Here is a 20,855-nt window from a genome sequence, read left to right as displayed (position 1 = left end):
GTGAATGCAAAGGATTGCTGTGTCTAGAACTTTAGTGCTATAATTGGACTATTTAAGGACCGGGAAAATAATAGGCAAAGAATAATTCTAGAAGTTAAAGAATTACTATGTGTTCCATTAGTTTCATGGAACTGTAATAGAGAGCTGAATTGATCGAATAGTGTTAAAGAAGGAATGAGCATTTTCCTTTATCCAAGTACGTCTATACACGAGAAGTGCGACTATTAATAGTTCAGTTATCATTGAGAAGATTTATTCTAAATAGTATTGCCATAGTGTGCTAAGTAAATATAGTTATAAAGTGTGCCCATAGTGAAATTGATGAGCAAAGGATTTATCTGGTAAGAACTGTCCAATTTTATGTTACTTCAGTGCAGAGATATATGTGTAATTCCTCCTGTTATTCCCCACATTAACTATAATGTTTTTTGCTGAAATCAGCCAGAGTATGAAGTATGAAAGTGTATACTCATGAAGTAGTTGTTGCCACCATTAATGTATTGAGACTTTACTGACTGTGTGATAATAGTAAAATTTGTTACTTAGAGATTTTATGATATTGAACTCTATTAAAAGTTGTTTTAATATTGTGATATAAGTCTGATAGCAGAATGCCCATAGACTGAATCTGCAAGATGTTGTGACCAGTTAAACTAAGACATTTATATTATCTTGTTCTCAGAATTGAATTTATATGTAAAATATATAACCCAGAATTAAATGTTTTGTTTTGATGATTTTAAAATTGTGTTTGCCTGATTCTCCTTTGCTGCACCATTCATGAAATTATCAGACCTAGCGGGAGCTTCAAAAATAAGAGATAAACTCGGCCTACGTAAGAAATAATATTGATATAAAATTTGTTGATGCTTGGTTTCACTACATTTCATTAGACTAATCTAGATATAGTCCATCAACCAGCAACTTATTACTTGTTTAAGAACAGAGTTAAAACAAGATGGCGGATCAAAAACAAGGAAGTACGATCCAACACTATCAAATAATTTTTAATGATCATACAACTTTCTTCTGTTAGTGGGATGGATATATCTGAGCTTAGTATAAAATGACATTCGTTAACAAATATTGCTGACATGTGTGATATTTTATGTATATATTATTGTTAATACATTAAAAAAATATATAGTGGTTTCAGTTTTAGAAGTGAATGTGACCAAGTACTAGCCATCGAATCTGTATAACAATTTACTTATGCTATGGGATGTTCAGAAATGCCGTATTTACCTGAATAAAGATTACCCCCTCCTAGAAGTTTTTCAAAATACAGGAAAAATTTTTTGCAGCTGGAGTAAGCAGGCAGCTCTCAGATATCAACCATTATATAATCAACACTCGCTTGTCAAAACAGTTTAACAGCATAGGAAAATTCGTTATCCTTATTTTTTAAAACTTGTCTTTCATATCAAAATGATTAATTATTTCTCACTTCTTGAACCATTGCTAAAAACAAAAACAAATTGCTTCATATAGATAAAACAACACAACAGTGATTCAACTTTCTTAATATATAATAAATTCACTTCTCTATCATTCTAACTTCCTTAAAAACCTCTTAAAATTAATTAACTTTCAACAGAAACATACAGATTAACCTGCATAATTTCTTGATGCAGAAATATTTTTGCTGCGTTCATATTCTGTACTGCTTACATGTTTTTAGTTTAAAAAAAAAATGAATACTCTTACCTAAAATCAGTTTCTACGAGAATGAATCAAACATCTGGGGTCATTGGGTTATATGGATTCTGTGTCAGCATTCTTTTGGTGCTTGATAGTAAGTAACATATATAAATTGCCTTACAGACAGACAGTGAATGATTTTCAGGTTGATAAGACAAACTATGTTGGGCATGGGGTGAATCTTTTATGATTCGTTTCCTGATTCCATGGAGGTATAGCAACAATGATCACAGAATGCTACCATAATGTAGCTAACATTAAATAAGTTCTATCATTTGTGCAAAATGCAGATTAATAAGTGATGATATAATAATAATAATCTTGCATTCTTTCTTTTAAGGTTACAAGGTTTTCAAGCATTCATAGTGAAGTATTTATGGAGACACAACACACGTTAGAATAATTACTTTACTTAACATTAGGAAAGTAACATTTGACATTTTGACCTCTGTATTGAGGTCATCATCAGGAAAAATACATAATGTATAAGATACAAGCTACATGACACTACACTAAACAAAAGTAAGATGAATCTAAATGCTTGTTAATCATTTAACTAGCCTGACCTCTTGTGGGAAAATAAATAATTAAATTAAATTAAATTAAAAAAAATTTTTTTTTTAAATAAAAATAGAATATAAACAGAACTACAGTAAACATTTCTAAAGTCCTCTCATATTGAGATTTTCTTCTGTTTGGGCTTAATCTTGTTACTATATGGATTGAAGATGGGTCCTCCACATTCTGGGAATGATTAAACCATCATTTTTGTTCAGGTTTGGATAATGTTTCAGCATTTCACAAGCTTCTTTGAATTTTCTTTCAGACCAGGTTTTGGTGAGGGACTTGGTGTCTTTCCAGTCAATTCTGTGGCATTTTTGGAGTGTGTGTGGTCTCATAGGCCTGTTTTACCATAGTGGAGGTATTTAATATGTAGTTTGTGTCCCAATTTCTGATTGGGATTGTGTGTCCTGTTTCCCCTATGTAAGGTAGGCTACAGATACATTGAATTTTGTAAACTCTTGGGTGGGCCAGGTATGGAAGAGGATCTTTGGAAGAGCTAAGTAAATTAGTTGGGGGTTTAAAGGTAGTCTTAATGTTATATTTAAGTAGTGTTCTATCTATTTTTTCTGAAATGCCCCTAATGTAAGGTAGGGCTATGGCATTCTTGTAATCTTTTTTGTTTCTAGTAGCATTTTTATGGATGATCTTGTGAACTGTTTTTTTATTATAGCGATTTTTTACAAATGTTTGGTTAATAATTTCAAATTCTTGGTTCAGAGCTTGTTCATTGGAGCAAATTGTAAGGGCTCTGTCTTTGGGAGTGCTGATGACTCCCAGTTTTTGTGTTGGATGATGGTATGAATTTCTATGTATGCATTGGCCTGTGTGTGTGTGTTTAGGTTTACAGTAGACTGAAAGAGAGACAGCCTGAGGGAATACATGTGTGTCTAGAAGAGGAAGAGAGTTGTTTTCGATTTCGATGGTGAATTGGATACGTTTGTGTTGTTTGTTTAGGTGGCTTAAAAATGTATTTAATGTTTCACGGCTGTGGGGCCAAATTTTGAACGAAGAATTCGAAATCATTAACCAAACATTTGTAAAAAATGGCTCACAAGGTCTTCCATAAAAATGCTACTAAAAACAAAAAAGATTATAAGAATGCCATACCCTATATTAGGGACATTTCAGATAATAGATGAAAAACAGAACACATTAATCATTCAAAGAATGCAGAGGACTCATCTGCAATCCACATAACAACAAGAACAAACCTAAAACAGAAGAAAATCTCAATACAAGAGGACTTTAGAAATATTTAATGTATTCTATTTATATTTTATTTTAAAAAAATTTATTTTTTTTTTTTTAGGTTTTATTTTATTTTAGTTATTTTTCTCACAAGAGGTCAGGCTAGGTTAAATGATTAATAAGCATTTAGATTCATCTTACTTTTGTATAGTGCAGTGTCATGTAGCTTGTATCTTATATGTGTTTTTCCTGATGATGACCTCAATACAGAGGTCAAAACGTCAAATGTTACTTCCTAATGTTAAGTAGAGTGATTATTCTAACACTTGTGTTGTGTCTCCATAAATTCTTCACTACGAATAATCTTGCATGGTTGTGGGTGAGTGTGTGTAAGTGGAAATAGTTCTTTCCATCAATCTTTTCTCTCCCCACCCCCTTCTTATAAGGTAAATGAAACTCTTAGCCACTTAAGATCTTACAACTATTGCTGAGGTATGATGATGAGTTGAGACGGATAGCCAAAATCATGGATGGTATGTCAGTGGAGTGGGTGTCAGGAGAACTAAGTGCAGTTTGTGGATGAATGGCATATGTTTGAGGGAAGAATGGAATTATACAGGTGTGATGGGTTGCATTTAAATAGCTACGGAGTGAGTTTATTGGAGAACATGTTGCTAGATGGAAGTACAGAGAGAGAGAGAGAGAGAAAGTGGGAATACAAGAGGAACAGGAAAATGTGGGGGAGAGCCTGGGTCAACAGAGAGACATGGCATATAGAGAGTGGATGTTGAAAGTGGAAATGAACGTGTTTGGGGAAGTTGAGACTGAGCAGATAAGATATATGTGGTAAGTGGTGATAAAGGTGATTGAGCAAGGGCAGTTGTGGTGGGGAAATCACAACCAACAAGTAGCTTGGATAGGACTAGTTATAGAATTAAAAATGAACTGCTGTATTTGTTTACAAATGCCAGAAGTATCGGAAATAAACAAGATGAAATGGATTAGATGACTTTATTCACCCCAAAATATGGTTGAATATGGTTGAAACATGGTTGAATAAATATGATATTCTAATGGGAATAGAAATGGAAGGATACAGTATTTTTCACAAGGATAGAAAGGACAAGAAGGGAGGGAGAGTGCTGCTGATAACAGCAGGGGAATTATTTCCACATAAGGTAGACATGAAAGCGGGAAATAGTGAGGTTATGAAGCAATGTGGTGTAAAGTGAAGGTTGATAGGAAATGTGGAGAGTGGTAATCAAGAAACAACTAAAATCAGTGAACAAAGAAAGAGTAATTATAGGTAATTTCAATTATGATAGTACAGATTGGAATGAACAAATAGTATTTGTGAATAAAGAAAATGAATTTCTCAAGTTCATGAGAGATAGTTATCTCAGGCAACACATAAAGGATGACATGCAAAGATCGAGAGTTTTACATCTGATCATTTCAAAGGATGTAATTCAGAGTGGGGTTTCACACATTCCTCTAGGTGGTGAGTGAGTGATCACCTGGGTTGTGGCTAGCCTTCTGTGAGGAAAGGATATATGTGGAATTATAAGGCTGGTGATTATGAGAAGCTTAGGAAACAGCTTGGAGCTATAGCATGGAATTAGGATTGAGCAGTAAGGAAATAAATGCTGCTTAGGAACAAAGGCCAAAAGGCTGAATAAGGAAGATGTAAAATGGATGAATGTGGAGCTTAAGCATGAAATCTGGAAAAAGAAAGTATTTTAGAGACAGTACGAGATGAATAATGGTAGTAATCAGTTACATGAAGAGTATAAAGAACAAGCCAGGAGAGTAACTCAGTAAGGAAAACAAAAGTGCAGTATGAGCAGAAATTGGCAAATCAGGCAAAGAAAAATCCCAGATGGATGAAAATGTAGAATGATAACTGCTGCAGAACACATTGTTGAGGTATTCAGTGATCAATTCATAAGGATGTTTCATTCTGATCAGGGCGGAATCATGAGGAACTTAAGTGTAGAGGACATAGGAGAGGATGGCTTAATTGTGAGTGAGTGAGCAGAAGGTATATGAGGAAATAACCTTGATGTCAATAAGGCAATAGGATTTCATGACATATCACCATGCGTCTTTAGGAAATGTTCCAGGGAATTGGCAGTAGCATTGCCATGCCTGTTTAATAAGTCTTACAACAGCACAGGTTCCAAGGGAGTGGAAAGAAGGTAAAATTGTTTCACTTCATAAAGGTGGTGATAAGGCTGTGGCTTCAAATTATAGGCCAATCTGTATATCTATAGTTGTGAAGGTACTAGGGAGAGCAATGAGAAGTAGGATACAAAAATGGGTTGTAACAGAAATATTTTCTGTGGTTATTAGCACAGGTTTGTTAAAAGGAGATCATGTTTTACTCACTTACTTATGTACTATAACAAGATGACAAATACCTTGAACAGGGAGATGTACTTGGACTTTGCAAAAGCTTTTGATAGACTGTCACACGACAAATTGTTAAATAAATTGAAACAGATGGGAATGGATAACAGACTTCTGAGTTGGTTCAGTACCTGGCAGTCAGATAGGTATCAGAAAATTGTATATGAGGGTGCGGTATCCCAAAAGAGAAAGGTCACTAGTGGTGTTTTGCAGGGATCAGTTTTGGAACCATTGTTATTCAATTTGTATGTTAATGATATTGGGATGGGTTTAACTAGGGATATGCAGCTGTTACAGCCTTACAGGAGGATTTGAATATATTGCATGAATGGGCAGTCTAGTTGAAACTGTCAGTTCATTGTTGCAAAGTATAAGGTTTTGAGATTTGGTAAGCAATGATGGGATGCAAAGTATACACTAGGAGTAATGGTGGACAAGGACTTGAAATTCAGATGACACATTGCACAAATTGTGAAGAAGTAGTCACATTAGATAACGGCACAGAGGACCCTGATATGCAGAAATAAAGAGGCTATGATGCAATCGTATAAAGGCTTTGAAAGGCCTCATATGGTTTGTGCACAGATTTGATTGCCTGGTTTTCATTGTGATGAGGGTATGCTGGAAAGGGTCCAGAGAAGATTCACAAAGGTGGTCTTTAGAATGTGGAGTACAAGGACAGATTGAAAGAATGTAAGTTGCAAAGTCTTGTGAATAGGAAGAAGAGAGGGAGCGGATGTGATTGAGACATAAGTTATACAGAGGTTGTTATCAGGTTGACATGGAAGAGATTTGTCAGAGAATGGGGAGGGGTAGAATATGAGGCCACCATTGGAAACTGTATAAGGTGGGTGTGAGCAGAGGAGTGAGAATCAGGTTCTTTGCATGGAGAGCAGTTGGTGAGTGGTATGCATTGCCTGTTTTAAATGTAGACACATTGAATCAGTTTAGCACACAGTTGGATGAGCATTGTGTGCAATAGTATGTACCTCCCACAATGAGTCTTTGACTCCATGGAGGTCAAATGTTAATAATAATAAAAACTTGAAATTAATATCATGAGAAGGATATAAACACTTTGAAAATGTTCAACTTTTATGTGATTTTTATTTACAAGCTTTAATATGTTAGAATTGAGTGAGGTACATCAGTCAACATAGGATTAAGGTTGATAATATATCAAGAGACAGGTATGCAAAATATTGGTATAGTAAGTTTAGAAGACATTCAACCATATGTCACATATCATATGGTTTTAAAGATCGAGTGAGTTTGATTCTAGCTGGAATGTGAGGACCATTTATAATGGTTTTCAAAATGAAAGTGAGTTAACCAGTCTCATACAAAGAAGAAAAAAATTTTTCTTCCGGTTGATTCAGATTCTTTTTCCATATAATTAAATATATACTGTGGTTGGAGGAGGGAGAATATATACTCATGATATACTCACTTCTTACCAGCTGAGCCAGTATAACAACCAAGACATTCAATATTTAAAATATCAAACATTGAATGTGCAGAGTATCAAAAGTTTCTAGCAAGCAAATTAGATTGTGCTCCGAGATCAAAACCTGAAAGACAGCTGAAGTAGATGATATCAGACTAGAAATGCTCAAATATGGAGATATAAAAGTTTTACTCTGGCTGCACTGCATAAGTTTGAAAGCATAGAATGATCAGAAGATTGAATTTCAGATGACAGAGCTCTGAGTTAAGTACTCATCTATAAAAAGGGAATACAAATATACAGTACAAATTTCATACGACTGTTCAAATGAAGATTTATGCAAGAATAAAGCTCTTCTCTTCTTACTTGAGAAGAGGCTCAAAAAACTAAGACATTTTAGTGTTGTAGAGATCTGGAAAAGAAATGACAAACTGCCAAGGAAAAAAACTGTTCAAAACGTTTCAGTTATATGGTGTAAATGTGACATTATATTCAGCAACACAGACTATATTTGAATTGTAAGTCAGTAATTAGAATAGAAGTACAGGAAGATGGTTTGTAAATTCAGGCATAAGAGGCACTATAATAAGGTGCACTATTTCCAAGGAAAGTGGCATTAAACCTGAAGACGAATCAGAGATTTCAACTTATCTCATTACTTTATACAAATGATGTTAAATGCCTTTGTCATAATGTATTCTCCATAAAGATGGTGTAGATCAGGGAAGTGTATGCATCCTTGTCTCACACCTTTCTCATTGTTGAACCACTGAGATGTTTTTCCATCAATCTTCACTGCAGCATCCAAATATTAAAATTGGAGATGTTAATCTAAGCTGTTTATTGTATACAGATGATGTTATACTTCTAAATAAATCCAGTACAAGTCTGCAAGATTCCCTGACTAAATTCAATAACTATTGTAATAGATTTGGTATGAAGGTCAGCACTAACAAGATAAAGACAATGAAAATAGGCAGAATCATTGAAAATATTATCGCATCCTGAATGGTGGACCTATAGAACAAGTAAAACATCTCAGCTATTTGGGCACAATTTTTAGTAAAGATGACAAATTAAATTTGGAAATAGACAGCAGAATTAGAAAAGCTGGTATGCTAGGAAACCTACTGAATAAACTTATATGGAATAAGAGAAAGATTAGTCAAAATACTAAACTAGCTGTATACAAGAAAGTGTTCAAACCAATTTTAACTTATGAATCTGAGAGCTGGGTTAGAAATAAAACCCTTGATCAAAGATTGGAGACCAGAGATATGAAAGTACTGAGAAAGATTAGGGGACTGAACAGATGGCATTAATGGTAGAACATATTAAAAATGAGGATATTAGGTAAGAACTTGACATTGTAAGCATTCAGGAATGTGTTACCAGAGCTAATCTCAGGTGGGTATGGCCACTTAAACAAAATGGGAGAGGAAAGATTAACTAAACAAGTGTTCTTTGCCACAGTGGCAGGAAAAAGACCCATCTCAAGACCAAGATAAAGGTGGATTGATACAGTAAAAAATGCCTAAAAATGTTAGAAGACAGAAATACAGGATATGATAATATTGGAGTGTTGACAGATAAGAGGCTAATCTGGAGATAAATTGTTAATAGGAAGTCAGTAATGATGTAACTGTTCATGTAATACTATCAAAATATCCTATACACCCCCTGAGGGTATATGTCAGGAATTTCATGATGATGATGATGAGAAAAGCAATATCAGATTGCATTCTCAGAGTTTAGAGAATAAATCAACTGGATGTTAAATGACTGAATCATCATTGTCATCAAATTCCTGATATGTAACCTCATGAGTGTGCAGGATATTATGACAGTACAACATGAAAATTATATCTTCAATCCATCTAGACCTGGGTGGATTGAAGTCTTCTTCCTGCCATTCTGCCCAAACACTTGTTTTGCTAACCTTTCCAACACACAGTGGAGAACTTTCTCTAATACTTAAATTCAGTTTCATTTGCCTTTTTTATAGATGGATACTATGAGAACTCATCCTCTCAAATAGACATGTACCCTTAGAGGTGTACACGATATGTTAGTACTACAAGAAAAAGTGACATCATTATTGATTTCCCATCAACAATTTTCCTCCAAATTAATCTGTTATCTGTCAAGACTCCAATATTATCAGATCTTATATTGCTATCCTCTAAAGCACTTATGCTGTATCAATCCACCTAGATCCTGGTTTTTCTCTGTCTTTTTTCCTTTCATCCTAGTAAAGAACACTTATTTGCTGACCTTTTCTCTCTCATTCTGCTTAAGTGTTCAATACCTGAGATTAGCTCTGCTAGCACATTCATGAATGCTAACATTGTCACGTTCTTTTCTAATATCCCCATTTTTAATATGATACTGCCATTTATGCTGTCTGTTCACTCTCAAAATCTTTCTCAGAACTTTCATTTGCTAATTCTACTATTTCCATATTTAATTTGCCATCTTCACTGAAAATTGTGCCCAGGTAGCTGAAATTGTTTTATTTGTTCTACAGGTTCTCAATTCTATATTTTCAATGTTTCTACCTATTTTCAGTGTCTTTGTCATTTTGTTGCTGATTTTCATACCAAATACGGTTTGTAGACCTATGGCCTGATTTTCATGGTTGTAAAGATTTGTACAATGCTGATGGATTGCACTTAAATGGATTCAGAGATATATGCCTAGAAAGCTTTGTTCAGTAAGAGTGTAAAAGTGTAAAGTCAGGAAAACTAATAGAATTAGTAGAAAATAAGGGTCAATTAATGAAGTAAAGGTGACTGCAGCCTAAAGGGATGCTGCACTTTCTATATACTAATGCCAGAAGTATCAGGAACAAGATAGAGGAGTTTTTGGCATTGGTCAGTGCAACCTTCCCAAACGTTATAAGCATTAGTGAGATTTGACTAACAGCAGATGTAGTTACAGGGATTGAATGTGTTGGATTTAATATTTTCAGGGAGGATAGAGTAGACAGGACAAGAGGTGGGGTACTGCTGATGACAGATGAATTGTAACCAACAAGAGTAGGAGTCAAGCAGATAGCAGGTCTTTTGAGTCAATCTGGTGCAAGATCAAGGCCAATAGGACAAAATATAAAATTATTTGCTGCTATAGGCCAGAGGGTGCCAGAGATAATGTGGAAGACATGCATCTGCAGATTAGTATGAACACATTCATACTCAGTCATACAGTCAAATAATTATTATGAATAATTTTCGGAGACACAGATCAGAAAGATCACATGGCAAGCAGGAAATGGAATTTATACACCTACTAAGAAATAATTGTTTGAAGCAAAATGTGATGGAGTGGACTAGGCATACAAGAGTGTTGGATCTAGTTATAGGATCAGAAGACCTGTCTGTAACTGAAGTGGCTACATTGCTTCTGATTGGGAAAGTGATCATGTGGTCTTGACTTGGGAAACAGCAAAACATGTGGAAATTCCAGTTAAGAAGAGGTACATGTGAAACTATAAGGCAGATGATTATGATATACTTAGGGGGTAGCTTGAAGCAGTACCATGCAATAAAGATTTGCAAGGAAAGGATGTTCATAGTGGATGGGGTATAGTCAAGGGGTATCTGGTGGTAGCAATATCACACTGTACATCCAAGTCTCAGGAGAGTAAATTGTGTAGGAGTTCGATGGATGAGTAGTATCATTAAGCATGAGACGCAAATAGAAAATGCTGTAGAGGGTATATAAGGAGAGAGGTGACCAATTAACTCATGAACAGTACAGGGATCACACAAGAAAGGTGACATAATAAGGAAGGCAAAATCAGATTATGAGAAAAAATTAGCTGATCAGGCAAAAGGAAATCCCAGAGTTTTTTCATTATGTGTTAAGCAGGATGAAGAATGACTATGGAAGGATACCTTTAATGAGTGCAGATGGTAGAGGGGTAACAGAGGTGGACAGAGTTGTTGAGGTAATGAGTGATCATTTTGAAAAGGTATATCATCCAAGTAAAGGTACTGTTATGACAATGACTGATATAAAAAAAAAAAAGGTTGAAGAATTGGAGGTAATTAGCATACTGCAGAATCTGAATGCAAATACAGCTGTGGGATTGGATGGGTTATTTGACTCATTTTACAATAATGTGCAGGGGAACTGGTGATGCTTTTGACTAGACTAAGTGGTCAACTCTGGCATAGTCCCAAGAGAGTGGAAGAAGGGCAAAATAATCCCTTTGCATAAAGGAAGGTCTAAATCTGATAGCAAATTATTATAGTTATAGCAAATCAAAAAGAGAATTAGGAATGGGTAGAATTGAGAGAGAGGCTGAAAAGTTGTGGTGAACATCTAGAAAAAAAAAATATTTTCTGATGAGACTTTTTTTCTCAGAGGATTGCAAATGATGCAGCAGTATTATAACAAGTGTATAACACTTCATGGGGATATGTAGAATAATGTGTAATTTACATGATTTTTCATCAATTCCTTAAATGGTGATTATCAGAACTTCTCAGCCCCCCCCCATAAGAATATGATACTCTATCAGGGGGTTAGCATAGCTTTGTGGTGTAGGTCATGCCTTAGATATTTACTAACTCTTTTTATAATAGAGTGACAGCTGAGTTGGATAAAGGAAATAGTACACAATGATACTGCTGGATTTTGCAAAAGGCATCTGACAGGATACCACACGGAATTCTGTTATTCAAACCAACAAATGGAGATGGATATAAAACTAGTGAAATGGATAAAAGGACAGCTGATGAACGTATACCAAAAAAGTAGTATATGAAGGAGTAGAATTCAGGAGAAGGTAAGTGACTAGTGGTATGCCACAGGGCTCTGTGCTTGGACTACTGCTGTTTACTTTGTATATAAATGATATAGGAAATAATCTGAAGGGAGATATTCAGTTGTTTGTTGATGATGCAAAGTTGGAGTAATAGTTAATCAAAGTGATGTAGAGAGCATGCAGGATGATTTAAATAGGCTGATTTAAATCATCCTGCTTTAAACCATGATTTAAACAGTATGGGCAAAACATTATGGATGTCAATTTAATGTTGAAAAGTGTAAAATTATGTATTTTGAGATACAAAGATTGCATGCTGTGTACCACATTGAGGAATCTGTACTCTAGGAAATTGAAGCCAGGGATCTGGGGGTAGGAGTGGATAGAGAGTTGAAGTTTAGAGGGCATATTGCTAAAGTATCTATAGTAGCTCACAGGATTACTTGATTATTTAAGAATACACTAACAAGCAGAGATAAGGGTGTAATCATTCCTCTTTATAAAGCCTTAATGTGACCACATCCGGATTACTGTGCTCAGATCTAGTCACCTGGGTTTCTTGGGAATGAGGAAGTGGTGAAGAGGATCCAGAGGCAAGTGACAAAGATGGTCTGTGGAATGTTTGCAAGGAGGAGAGATTGAGGGTTTGTGGATTGGTTGATAGAAGAAAAAAAAAAAAAGAGGGATATGATAGAAACATTTAATAGGTAAGTTACCTATTAAATAAACTTTCATCATAGTGTGCATTCTGACTTCTGCAGTTGGCTTTCCAGTGTTCTATCTGGATGCCTACTATGAATGGTGGATGGATTTTATCCTCAAACTTTGTGAGTAATGCTGGGAACCATTCATGTGCATCCTGCCAATGAAAGGTTATAAACCTATTGTACATTAATAATGTGGATGAATTAAGGATTAGATAAAACTGTTCTAAAGATCAAGCACAGAACTTTTTCAAGCAGTTTCAGTCATCCAATAAGTGGGACGATGATCTCACACTGGGTAATGAAATTCATCCACCACTTAAGGATATTTATGCCAGTATGTACAGATAATTCTACAATAAACATCTATTCTTCAAACTATTCTTCAATAGAATTCTGCTAACCTTCCTTGCAAGAAACATTTTCTTAAAATCTTATTTTTGACAACACTCAAATCTCAAAATAAGAGGAGATTTGGGATAACTAATGACTAATCTTTCTTTGCAAAAACATAACAAATATCACCTCCTCAGCATTCAGGCAATTGTCTTTCCTCAAGATTTTATCCCTGAACAGCTATTAACTCTATACAAATCATCAATCATTCTAATCACTGGTAAATGTTCTACAATTTGGCTGTTTGTTGGTTTGGGTTTTTATTAGCATAAGGACAACTAAGGCCATAATGTATCATGACAGCAGTATACAAAGTAAAAAGAAGTGTAAAAGCACATGAAATTGAATACCACAATATACAGATCACGAATTTCAGGCTTTACCTCATGTACTTTAATTTTAGTTGCTCACTGGACTAACATACATGAGACTGGCAAACAGGAAATGGAGGAAGTCTGGCTGACCTAGCAACCACATTTCCAGTCCCATTTCCCTCGATTCCAGTGGTGCTTAGGATCCAGTATGAGAAATATCTAGATTAAGCATTTTTATTTGATAAAATAAGAATAGTGTTTTTGATAGAGGACTGGATATATGGCCTGTAAAAAACTTCAAAGAGAGAGGTATGAATCACATATCTTCAGCAGTTTTTGCTTATGCGCTGAATAATTACTTGAATGCAGAACCTATGCAGCTCAGGAGAGCAGCACAGTTACTGCATTCAAGTTAATCAGGATAGATAATGTGGTAAGGAAAAAGTAGCAAATCTAACAGATGATCCAGATCTCAAATTATCTGTACATACTGGCATAAGAAATTATGCCAGTATGTACAGATAATAATTAGAGTCCTCTACTTCGTATACTAAAAGAGCTGCTGGCTGAAGATGGAGTAAGACTTTCTGAGATGGCACAGTGAGAGGCAGTATGGTGAATGACAATCATGTGGTGTGCAGGTAATGCTATTTAGAGTAAAGCCAAGAGCTTTTGTAATCTCTTTCATATGATTACCAAAGGGGGAAAATGGCAGTCTGACATGTATTGAATTGAACTTCCCAGCACATGGAAAACTAGTCAATGTAGGATGATCATGCAAAGGTTTAATTTTTAGAGCACAGTTAAGTGAAAACTACTTCCACCAAAGCAAGAAAGCAGGTTTATTTGCTTCAAACATAAGAGGCTTTCAAATGGGGTGATGTGAAATACACCAGCAGATGTCAGTGGACTGGATCCAACTTGAAGGATTCTCTTTCTCTCCCATGCAGAAGCATATACTTCTGACCCATAATCAAGCCTTGAGCAAATGAGCATGGTAGATGATGTATAGCAAATTGATCAGCAATTCTGCTATAGAGGATAAGGTATGAAGGACATACCTTACTTTACATCAGTACTCGCTCACACTTTTCTCCTAGATAATAAATGTGTGAAAGGATACCAAGTCTATGCAAGGTTCTTGGTCAAAAAGAGCGAGGAACTAACTTTGTTGCTACTGGGATAATTATCTTGTCCCAACTCAGGATCTGGGTGAAAAATGTACACCACTTTTTTTTTTTCTGCTAAAACCCTGAGCCCATTACTCAATGTCTATGAAGTTAAATGATCAACTGCTTGCCACAGTTGCCTTCATGTTACAGGAAAAAAAGAAAATTGTCACCAACATAAAAAACAGCCTACAGCAGGAGAATATGTTCCATTAATGAATTTATTTTAGTAGCAAAAAAAATGTGGTCTTAAATGTGCCATAAGCTTTTTCCATGTCAAAAAAAAACTCGCACAAGATGTTCACATTTCAAGAATGCATGTATGATTGAATGTTTCTAGGACCAAGTGATCCAGTGATTGCTGTCTGTAAAAGCAGCAATGAATATTGAAAGAAAGTTACAACTCTCTAGAAAAAACAGATCAACAGTGACCATTTTCTCCAATATCCTACAGAGAGACAACCATTCAAAACTATAGATGGGTACTTATTTGCAAATTTCAACTCTTTCTGGCTTTGAGAATTCAATAACAATTGCCACTTGTCAGGAATCTGAAAATCACTCTTCGTTAAGCATTCTATTATAGAATGAGAATAGCAGATTCATGGAAGACAGATGTTTTATGACTCAAACAGATATCATCAGACCTGCTGCACTGGCTTGGAAGTGCATGATTTTTTTCCTGTTTCTCCTTAATGAATGGTTCTCTATTTTCTAGATTTTCTCCCATTCCACTTTTGCATTTTGATTGTGCAAAAAATAACTGCTGCATTTAAACACTGATGTAGTAAAACTTTAAACTTACCAGTAATTATCTAGAATAATTATCAACAAAATAATTTAATTGAAATTTACCACTAAAAAGTATTCATCGAGCAGATACTAAAACACTAACCGCAATTTCCAGATTGGCACATTTCCATGTTCTTTTAGGCGCTCTTGTACTCCTACATCTGGAATGTAGCTTGAGATAATGTCTCCACCAACCATTAAGACACCTATAATACCAGTATTACTCAATTTCATAAGAATAAAAGTGTACAGCTCAAATTTAAATTTTCATGCCAAAGTTACATGCAAACCACAAAATAAATCTTATAATGCAGCCAATTTATATTGCTTATTAGATTTATTATACTGTGTGTGTGTGTGTGTGATAGAGAGAGAGAGAACACCTGGTGATTCACAAAATACTGATGCATGCTGTTTATCAAAATGAAAGGTTTGTTGAATGTCACTGAAAGTTTGTGGTAGTAAATATGCAGTAGTTCTTGGAAATTTCCAAAGAACAGCAGTATGTTTACAGCTCATTTTTGCATGTGCTCTTATCAGCAATGGCTAACAATGTGTATAACTGCTGAGCAAAAGGTTAATGTTACATTTTTGTTTGAAAAAAAAAAAAAAAAAGCACAAGTTTTATGCACAGAGGATTGACAACTTTATTTGGAACTCACTAGTTCGCGTCTATTGTTTGTTGAGAATATTGAAACATTGAGATGTGTTGCAGCATAGTCCAATGAAGTCAACAAGAAAAGCAACTTGAAGTTTTCAACTCAAAATATTTCTGATGATTAAATTTTATTTAAAATATTTCTTCATAAAATTTCAGTTCTCATAGTTAGGCTTAAAAGTTGGTTATGCATTACTAAATCACTTAAGGAATTGACAACGTAGATACGAATATAAATTAAATTACACTTCAATAAACATTTCCGATATTTCGGCAACGTCACATTGCCATCTTCAAAAGGAACGTGCACGTAGACACTACAACACAGTAACTGAGAACGAAGTGATGAAGCTATTGTTCTCCTAAAAATCCTGATGGTGTCCTGTAGCGGGCTAAGTAGGTGTTCTTGGCTGTTGGGCTGAAGGTCTACTGATGTAAGCCTCCCAAATTTGGGGCAGTCTCATACAACCAAATTTGTTGAGGTTTGGAGAGTTTCTTAGGACTGAGGCTGATTCCATAAATAGTCTTTCGAATTTGTATTTACTACGGTGTATTACTGTAGCTTTCTTCCACCATATTCTGTGGCGTGTATCCAGAGCATGGTCTGCAAGACCAGAATGGCTGTACTTGTGAAAACGGATGTAGTCCTTGTGTTCAGAAATTCTGATATTCGCTGTCCTGTCTGTTTGGCCAAAGTAGGACAGATTACAGCTGCAAGGGACCTGGTATACACCAGGCAGGTTTGGGGGAGGGGGTTGGTCTTTAGTAGAGCGGATAAGGAATGCCATAACTTAACAAGTCAAGTCATGTTTTTTAGAATTTTTGTAATTTTTTCCGAGGTGCCTCAGATATAGGGTATGGTGATGGATTTAGAGTAATCCTTGTTGTGAGGGGGAGGGGGTTTGTGGTTTACTGGTTTCAATATTTTTTGGATTTTTTTTTTTTTTTTGGGGGGGGGTAGCCATTGGCTGAAAAAGTGTTGAGAATGTGGTTTAGTTCTGTGGTTAGGGCATTGTAATTTGAACAGATAAGTTTAGCTTTGTTGTGTAGTGTCTTAATGACTCCACATTATTGTGAGGAGGGGTGGTGAGATTGTTGGTGAATATATCTGCCTGTATGGGTGGGTTTTCTATAGACTGATGGGTGTTTCTTAGTCACCCACCAGCCTGATTTCCATCAGGCTGGTGGGTGACTAGTGTGTCTAAGAAAGGAAGGCAGTTGTTTTTTTCTTCTTCCAGGGAGTTCGATTTTGGGGTGTTTGTTGTTTAAGTGTGTTAGGAAGGAGAGGAGTGCATCGGAGCCATGTGGCCAAATAGTGAACACATCATCAACATAGCAAAGCTGAATGGTTGGTTTTTGTGGGGTAGAATTTAAGGCTTTCTCTTCAAAAGTCTCCATATAAAGGTGGGCCAAGGGTGGAGAGAGTGGAGAACCCATGGCTGTCCCCTCTATTTGTTCGTAGAATTTTCCTTGCCAAACAAAATAGTCTGAGTTCATTGTGAACTGAAATAGGACTGTGATATCAGGAGGAAATTTAGCTTGGATTAGCTCTAAGGATTCTTTGGGTAGGACATTTGTGAATAAGGAGGAGACATGAAAATGCGCTGGATACCTGCCATAGAATAAGTTGGAAGAAAGCCACAATAATACACCATAATAAATACAAATATGAAAGGCTTTTCATGGAATCAGCTTCAGCCCCAAGAAACAATCCAAACCTCAACAAATTTGGCTGCATGAGACTGCCTCAAATTTGGGAAACCTACATCAGAAGACCTTCAGCCCAATCACCCAAGAATACCAACATTGTCTGCTAGGGGGCACCATCAGGACTTTAGGAGAAATAATAGCTTCCTGCTTCTTCCTCACTTACTGTTTGTTGTGCCTGCGTGCACACGTGTCTTGTTCTTAAGTTTCTTGAAAATGGCAACGTGATGTTGGCGAAATATTGAAGTATATTAAAATTTATTTTAATGTATATCCTAGTTGAAGTTGTAATTAACTTAAATTATTTACTAAAAAATGCATAACCAACATCTAAGCCTTTCCACGAGAATTACGATAATCCACGGAGATGATACTGCACGTAAAGCACGTCATAATGGTAAAATGATAAAATGCCGAAAGGTTGACTACCGTTTTGGTAGGAAGTCGTGGTTTCGATATTGAGTTCCTTTTAAAATTTAAAAATTTTTTGATGTGTCGTTCTCATACTTTTTAAAATTCTTTCTCCGCTGCAGTGCACGAGATGTCATATAAAATAGACCAAATTTCGTGGCTTAAGGTGCTTGAAAGGTCATCTTCGAGTGCCTGGATAGCTAAGTTAGCATCAAGACAACTGAATCGTTTCGCCTTCCTATAACGCTGCCAGGATAACCAGATAATTCCTAACTGTGTGAAATTCAAGCACCGTTTCTCTTCGTAAAAGGCGCTTCGTATTTATAACCATTACAGCCAAGCCTTGCTCAGGGAACAAATCGCCACGACTCGCCGTTTCCTGAATGATGCTAACTTAGCTATCCAGGCACTCGAAGATGACCTTTCAAGCACCTTAAGCCACGAAATTTGGTCTATTTTATACGACATCTCGGGCACTGCAGCGAAGAAAGAATTTTAAAAAGTATGAGATCGACACATCAAAAAATTTGAAAATTTAAAAAAGTACACGATCTCGAAATCACAACTTCCTACTGAAATGGTAGTCAACCTTTTGTCATTTAGTGTGAAACCGAAGCACTCAACGCCCTTGCACGTGGCTTCGAGTGCTTCACCATAGCGCCCAGAAGAATACCTGCTGAAGATATTATGATACGAATTGAATGCGGGATACGACACCTTCCAAACCACGTTGCCAACGATATTAGATTGGATCTGGCTTGTGTTCTGACCAAAGCTAAACCACCAAAAGCCAACATGCCCAGTAAGGAAATTAATCTCTACTAGAATTAAAGAAAAACAAGAAAATAATAATCACCAAAGCTGATAAAGGGAATGCCACAGTGCTTAACCAAAAGGATTACACAGGTAAGCTGAAAGCTAAATTGTTAGATCGGGCTACTTACCTCCCTATCGAGTACAATCCCACCATCTCACAAATTAGAAAACTCCACAGTCTCTTTAAGAAGGTCACTTCTTGGCCTGTGGAAATAACTTACAAATTAAAACCATTTAACTCCATACCCCCCCATATTTATAGACTCCCAAAAATATGAGTACATAAGGAAAATGTGCCATTACATCCCATAGTGGATGGCATTGATTCCCCCACATACAAACTAGCTAAACATTTGGCCAAAGCTCTCTCACACTATACTGGACACACCTTCACACATAAAAAAACTCAGCCCACTTCAAAGCCAGCACAGAAAACCTTACACTCAAACACACTGACATAATGGTCAGTTTTAATGTCTCCTCCTTATTCACAAACGTCCCACTCAAAGAATCCTTAGAGCTAATCCAAGCTAAATTTCCTCCCGATATCACAGCCCTATTTCAGTTCACAATGAACTCAGGCTATTTTGTTTGGCAAGGAAAATTCTACAAACAAATAGAGGGGACAGCCATGGGTTCTCCACTCTCTCCACCCTTGGCCAACTTTTATATCGAGACTTTTTGAAGAGAAAGCCTTAAACTCTGCCCCACAAAAACCAACCATTTGGCTTTGCTATGTTGATGATGTGTTTGCTATTTGGCCACATGGCTCCAATGCACTCCTCTCCTTCCTAACACATTTAAACCACCAACACCCCAGAATCAAATTCACCCTGGAAGAAGAAAAAAAACAACTGCCTTCTTTTCTTAGACACATTAGTCACCTGCCAGCCTGATGGAACCTTAGTTTTCTCAGTCTATAGAAAACCCACCCATACAGACAGATACATTCACCAACAATCCCACCACCCCTCCTTGCAACAATATGGAGTCATTAAGACACTACACAATAGGGCTAAACTTATCTGTTCAAATGACAATGCCCTAACCACAGAACTAAACCACATTCTCAACACTTTCTCAGCCAATGGCTATTCTTCCCCCCCCCAAAAAAAAATATTGAAACCTACAAATCACAAGCCCCCCCCCAACAAGGATTATTCTAAATCCATCACCATACCCTATATCCGAGGCACCTAAGAAAAAATTACAAAAATCCTAAAAAAACATGACTTAACTTCTTGTTACAGACCATATAAAAAAATTGCCATCCCTTATCCGCTCTACTAAAGACCAACCGCCCCCCCCCCCCCCGACCTACCTGGTGTATACCTTGCAGCTGTAAGCTGTCCTACTTTGGCCAAACAGGCAGGACAGCAAATATCAGAATTTCAGAACACAAGGACTACATCGGTTTCACCAATACAGCCACTCTAGTCTTGCTGACAATGTGCTGGATATCTGCCATAGAATACGGTGGACGAAAGCCACGATAATACACCATAGTAAATACAAATATGAAAGGCTTTTCATGGAATCAGCATCAGCCTAAAGAAACAATCCAAACCTCAAAAAATTTGGCTGCATGAGACTTCCTCAAATTCGAGATACCTACATCAGAAGACCTTCAGCCCAATCGCCCAAGAATACCAACATTGCCCACTAGGGGGCACCATCAGGACTTTAGGAGAAATAATAGCTTCCTGCTTCTTCCTCACTTACTGTTTGTTGTGCCTCCGTGCACGTCTTGTTCTTGAGTTTCTTGAAAATGGCAACATGATGTTGCTGAAATATTGAAGTATATTAAA

At 36.3% G+C, this 20,855-nt stretch overlaps 1 protein-coding gene across 4 annotated transcripts in view; it reads right to left on the bottom strand.

Annotated features, from left to right (window-relative positions):
* Positions 1-20,855, bottom strand: part of LOC150108853 (uncharacterized) — a 383,408-nt gene that overhangs the window by 71,179 nt on the left and 291,374 nt on the right. For all 4 annotated transcript variants that reach the window (XM_090403785.1, XM_090403777.1, XM_090403770.1 and 1 more), the window contains one exon: positions 15,559-15,661. In XM_090403785.1, the coding sequence (XP_090259911.1) occupies positions 15,559-15,661 (103 nt within the window). The remainder of the gene's footprint in view (positions 1-15,558; positions 15,662-20,855) is intronic.

Source organism: Typopeltis vanoorti, chromosome 2 (assembly GCF_054136105.1).
Source record: "Typopeltis vanoorti isolate ZY-2024b chromosome 2, IOZ_Tvanoo_1.0, whole genome shotgun sequence".
In the NCBI taxonomy this organism is placed as follows: domain Eukaryota; kingdom Metazoa; phylum Arthropoda; class Arachnida; order Uropygi; family Thelyphonidae; genus Typopeltis; species Typopeltis vanoorti.
Note: the sequence above shows the minus strand (reverse complement) of the source record. Positions and strands in the feature narration are given on the sequence as shown.